The 6,276-nt window shown below is 43.8% G+C and overlaps 1 protein-coding gene across 1 annotated transcript in view; it reads right to left on the bottom strand.

Annotated features, from left to right (window-relative positions):
• Nucleotides 1-6,276, bottom strand: part of LOC107118845 (polypeptide N-acetylgalactosaminyltransferase 13) — a 233,140-nt gene that overhangs the window by 44,471 nt on the left and 182,393 nt on the right. Inside the window, exon 8 of the mRNA XM_015421224.1 lies at nucleotides 2,212-2,310. Coding sequence (XP_015276710.1) covers nucleotides 2,212-2,310 — 99 coding nt within the window. The remainder of the gene's footprint in view (nucleotides 1-2,211; nucleotides 2,311-6,276) is intronic.

Genomic DNA, 6,276 nt, shown 5'->3' with positions numbered 1-6,276 from the left:
GAAGACATCCCATACGGTCCCTTTCAAACGCATGATTCCATCCTGTCAGGAATTCACAGAAAACTCACTGACATTTTGAAAAGCAATCCTAAATACAGAAAGGACATAACATCTGTCCCACTTCATTTCAAAAGCTTATAGAGGGCAACAATATCCACAAGAGCAAATTAAATCTGTTGAACTACAACAACATCTCTCATATATAATTATGTTTTGGTCATGGACTCTCCTGAACATTCCACACGGCGCCCACAGCCCTTGGCTCCATGATCTGTCACTATTGCCTGGGTCTCACCTCCAATATTCTAAACAGTTTGCTGTTGCTCTCCCCCCAATAGCCAGTTGGAACACAGAGGTCATTTGCATATGCGGCCTGACTGGCCTTTGCCGCTAACATTCTAAATAGTTTGCTGTTGCTGTGAGAGTCACTGAATATGTCCTGAGGTAAAATAAATGCCCCAAAATCCCTGTGGGGCCTGGAGATCTCCCAAAAATCACTGTGTTCCCCAGCCACAGCACATCATTTCCCCTACAGAAAATTTCCCAGCTATTACAACTGATGTCCAGATCACCAAGATCAGTTCTCCTGGAGACAATGGCTTCTTTGGGCAGTGGACTCTATGGCATTATACCCTGCTGAAGTCCCTCCCCATCCCAAACCCTGCCCTCCCCAGGCTCTACCCCTCAAATCTACAGGTATTTCCCAACCCAAAGTTGGCAACCATGTAATTTGCTATGGAACCACTTTCCAGACTCTGGGAACCCAGAAAACATGGCATAAGAGGATGTGCTTTTCTACCTTAGCTGCCACTGCATAGCCCCAAAGTAACATAAGCCAACCTCCAGGCAGCACCTGGAGATCTCCAGCTATTGAAACTGATGTCCAGATGACCAAGATCAGTTCTCCTTGAGACAATGGCTGCTTTGGGCAGTGGACTCTATGGCATTATACCCTGCTGAGATCCCTCCTCACCCCAAACCCTGCCCTCCCCAGGCTCTACTCCTCAAACCTACAGGTATTTCCCAACCCAGAGTTGTCAATCCTGTAACTGGCTATGGAACTGTTTTCCAGACTTTGGGAGCCCAGAAGACATGGCATAGGAGGATGTGCTTTTCTACGTTAGCTGCCACTACATAGCCCCAAATTAACATAAACCGACCTCCAGGCAGCACCTGGAGATCTCCAGCTATTACAACTGATGTCCAGATAACCAAGATCAGTTCTCCTGGAGACAATGGCTACTTTGGCCAGTGGACTTTATGGCATTATACCCTGCTGAGGTCCCTCCCCACCTCTTCCCTCCCCAGGCTCTATCCCTCAAATCTACAGGTATTTCCCAACCCAGAGTTGGTAACCCTGTAACTGGCTATGGAACCGCTTTCCATACCCTTGGAACCCAGAAGACATGGCACAGGAGGAGGTGGTTTTCTACCTTAGCTGCCACTGTATAGCTCCAAATCAACATAAGTCAGGGGTGGAGGGAACCATACCTGTTACCATGAGGCTGTCCTACCATACTACCCACTTTGGGCAGCAAAATGACTTGAGACAGCCCTGCCTTATAGCTAAGCAGAAGGAAATAAACATGGCTTGCCTCCCTCTATTTTCCCTTTCCCTCTGCTGCCCCACCAGCCACAGCTGGGACACTCATCTGGAGCTTCCTTCTAGAGCTCGTTGTATTTCTTCCCATAACAGGCCTTACTCCTAGTCTTTAATAAACACCGTCTAGCTCAATTTCCTGTACGGTACTCTGTGTTGACTCTTAGAAATATTCAGTACATCTGAGGGCTGGTGTGGTGTAGTGGTTAGAGTGTAGGACTATGATCTGGGATGACCATGTATAAATCCCTCACTCAGCCATGGAAGCCCACCAGGTGACCTTGGACTTGTAACAATCTCTCAGCCAATGTTCCCTCTAAGCTGTGGAGTCTTGTGAGCAAAAATTCTTCTTTGTGAGCTGCTGGCATTAAAGTTGTGAGTGAGCAATTTGGCTGCTGCATAAATTAGTGTGCTCTGGAGCCATCCTTCCTGAGCTGAGACAAAAATGTGTGAGCCGGAGGCTAAAAAACTGTGAGCTAGCTCACACTAACTCAGCTTAGAGGGAACAGTGCTCTCAGCCTAACCTACCCTCACAAGGTTGTTGTTGTGATGAGAAAATGATATGAAAAGCTGCTATACTGAAATTGTAATGACAGAGATATTTTTTTTACCTGGTTTCCTCCCATGCCATGACAGTTGAATATTCCAACCTTTTCATTTTCTTTGCGCCCCATGTTATCCAAGCACTGATTGGTCTCAACATTTCTGATCTAGGGGGAAATAAATAAAGACAGCCAGGAAAATCAAATTATAAAAATGGTTAAAGATTTAGTAAAACAAAACTAGCAATACAGATGGCAATGGACTGATTTGATTGATTGATTGATTGACTGATTGATATGCTGCCTCTCCAGAGGCCTCCTCAAAGTGACTTACAAATAAAAGCACTGTAAATTACCAACATATGAAAAATATTTTTTTTAAATTGCCATTTAAAAAACCAAGCCATATTTTGAAAGAAAGAAAAAACCAAGATTGTACACAGTCCTGAAATGATGGAGGTTACATGTCTTCATGTACAAAAGGAATCACATTTAGGACATATACTGGAAAACATATTCTGGATCAACTATGTGGTACCACTTTACCATGGTATCAATATCTTCAACTAAAGCACTTATTAGATTCTGTTCCATTTCATAACATCAACAAAAAGCCACTTTCAGCTTTTGAAAATCTTCTCACAAATGGCAACACCGCACATAGAGGTTTAATCTCAACCATTTACAATTTACTAATTCAAAATGAAAATTCTGAACTGTTTACATATCAAAAAAGATGGGAGCAAGACTGTAAAACTAAATTTACAGAAAAACAATGGCATAATATTTGGAACTCCTTTCCTCTTCAGGCAAAGGCTATAAATATCAAAATGCAATCTTTTAAGATTCTCACTCGCTGCTACTGGTCCACCCCTTCAGCTACATCACAACTCCACTCTAAGTCCTAAATGCTGTTGGTGGGAATGTAAATATATAGCTCAATTTTGGGACTCAGACATTTTTAAAATAACAGGGATATTTCTCCCAAAGCAACCAGATTTTTGTTTGTTATTATTATGGCCCAAGGGTAATTTCCCTCAGTCAATTAAAACCTTAATAGAATTTCTTTTAGCTGCAGCAAGGGCTGCTATAGCTACAAAATGGAAAAATAGATTACCCACTTTGGTTTACCACCATCTGGAGATTTTATGTTATGGAAAAAATCTCTTATCATAATCACCAGAATGTATCCTCTGACTTTAATTCTAACTTTCCTGCAGTTTGGCTACCAATGTTATCTTAGATGGTATCGATAGGAGAAGTTGACCTGTTACAGTTGTAATTGATTTGTTATATTCAAGTTACATAGTGTACCTTTTAATGTTATTGCTACATATTTTAATGTTTCTCAGTTTTATTTGTTATGTTTTGGTTGTATAGTTGCACTTTTACTATGACATGCTGTATTTATGTTTTGTTGTTTATAATTTAGTTATTAAAAAAAGGAATCACATTTATTTATTTCTATTTATTTCTTTACTTTCAATTTATATTCCGCCTTGCTGGTGCAAACTGGCTCAAGGTGGCTTACACAAGTTAAAATGCAGTAAAACCAATAAATACAATAAAATTACAATAAGAAAAATTACATAAAACGCTCATATAAACCGATGGTCCGATGGGGAGAGGCCATGTCCGGCATTGTTACGTAGGGCTGTAGTATGTTCAGTTTTACAAAGGTTCTCAGTGGTGGCTCCTAATCGAAGGCCTGGTGGAAGAGCTCTGTTTTACAGGCCCTGTGGAACCTGATGTCCTCCAGGAGCTCATTCCACCAGTGTGGAGCCACCACTGAACAAGCTCCAGCCCTTGTAATGGCCAATCTGGCATATTTCGGGCAGGGAGAGTCAGGCGATTTTGTGTTCCTGACCTCAGTGCTCTCTGGGGCACATATGGGGAAAGGCAGTCCCTCAGGTAGGCAGGCCCCCGACCATATAGAGCTTTAAGGGTCAAAGCCAGCACCCTGAACTGGTATGCTGTTGGCAGCCAGTGCAATGCCTTCAGCACAGGCTGGATGTGATCTTGTATGAAGACACACATCAACAACCTGGCTGCCGCATTTTGCACCAGCTGCAGCTTCTGGATTTGGGGCAAGGGCAGCCCCATGTAGAGAGCGTTACAATAGTCTAACCTCGAGGTGACCATAGCATGGATCACTATTGCCAGGTCATTGCGTTAGAGGAAGGGAACCAACTGCCTAATCAGCCACAGATGATAAAAGGCTGACATGGCAGTGGCTGCTACCTGGGCCTCCATTGTTAAGGAGGCATCCAGGAGCACTCCCAGACTCCTGACCCTCGGCGCTGGCACCAATGGCGCCCCATCGAAGGTTGGTAGTGGGATCCCTACCCCTGAACTGCTCCGACTCGGGCACAGGACCTCCGTCTTTGTTGGATTCAATTTCAATTGGCTCAGGCTAAGCCAGTCCGCCATGTCTTGAAGCGCCCGCTCCAGTTCATCTGGGGTAGAGTTAGACTGACCGCCCAACAACACATATAGCTGGGTGTCATCTGCGTATTGGTGACACCCAAGCCTGTGCCTCCGGGCAATCTGGGCAAGGGGGCACATGTAGATGTTGAATAAGATGGTCATTTAAGGCCATCATGTCCAGACACAAGTAAAGATTTGCTTTGAGAAAATGAGTTTGTAACCACAGATGTAGGCTAATTTTAATATGATTTTTGCAAAGAAAATTCAGTTAACTTCAGTAGTTTGCTCTCACCCAGTGATACAAGGAGATACAAGATCACTCTCCTGAAGAAAGGCTCCAAAAGACAAGGGAGACACTAGTATTGCAAATACAAAACAATTAGTGCACCTGTATTATCTGAATGGATTTTTTTTCCCAGAGGAGGACCTTGTATGTACGAACATATGAAATAAATATATGTTGTTGGAGAACACTGTGTTACAACTATTAAGTTAAATCAGAGGTTGTAAACCTTTTGAACCTCTTTAATGAAGGGTAAGGGGGAGAGATTATTTTGGGCATAGTGGTCATGGTGGCACTGCATTTTTCCTCCCGTGAGTTTAGAAGAGAAAAGTCATGCCCATGATGTTCTAGCAACTGAGAGGTTTCTCCTTCCCTGCCAAATGCATGTAGCCTCTTCTTGGTTGGTAGTTAACATTCCCAGGAGGAATACTTGCAAAATACATCCAGAATCTAGAACAGGGAAGGACAATGTGGGCCAGGACACCCTTGCAAGCTGTTTCTTCCTTGCTGGCATCTTGCTCTTGGTCAAATGATATCACCCCAGAGGTGTCCTCCATTTGTCCACAGGCCAGACCATGTGTTACTTTTTGCCAAATGGCTAGACATTTCTGCAACAAGTATAGTTTCTTACGCGGACCCTGGCATTGTGAGGAAAGTTCCCACAACAGTGATGCATGCTTCGGAAATATCTAGTACTGGTATGGACAAGAAGAACATCATGGCATGATATGGATAGTCAGATGGAAAAACCCGTTATTTGGAAATGGCAAGTTATGAAGGCTGAGTTGTCCCTAGAAGAATGGGTTGCCCCCTCCCACTTAGATGTTCAAGAGATGTCAGTCCTACTGTCAACCCAATCCTACATAGTTTAGCTTTCGTTGCTGTGGTGCAAACAGCAGCTCATGCTATAGCAGCTGCAGCTCCACTCATTATTTAGAATCATAGAATCACAGAGTTTGAAGGGGCCATACAGGCCATTCTAGTCCAACCCCCTGCTCTGTGCAGGATCAGCCTAAAGCACCCCTGACAAATGTTTGTCCAGCTGCTGCTTAAAGACTATTAGTCAGGGGAGCTCGCCACCTCCCTAGGTAGCTTTCACTGTTGAACAGCTCTTACTGTAAAAATGATTCCCCTAATAGCCAGCCAGTACCTTCCCGCCCTTAATTTAAACCCATTATTGCAAGGCCTATCCTTTGCTGCAAACAGGAACAGCTCCCTTCCATCCTCTAAGTGACAGCCCTTCAAATACCTCCTGTTCTCCAGACTGAACATTCCCAAGTCCCTCAGCCTTTCCTCACAGGCCTTGGTCTCCAGGCTCCAGGCCCCCAATCATCCTCATCACTCTCCTCTGTACCTGCTCCATTCTGTCCACACCCTTTTTGAAGTGAGGTCTCCAGAACTGCACACAATATTCCACAGCTTGA

This window comes from Gekko japonicus, unplaced genomic scaffold, assembly GCF_001447785.1.
Source record: "Gekko japonicus isolate JY-2015 unplaced genomic scaffold, Gekko_japonicus_V1.1 scaffold331, whole genome shotgun sequence".
Classification (NCBI taxonomy): domain Eukaryota; kingdom Metazoa; phylum Chordata; class Lepidosauria; order Squamata; family Gekkonidae; genus Gekko; species Gekko japonicus.
This window is presented reverse-complemented; position numbering and strand designations above follow the sequence as displayed.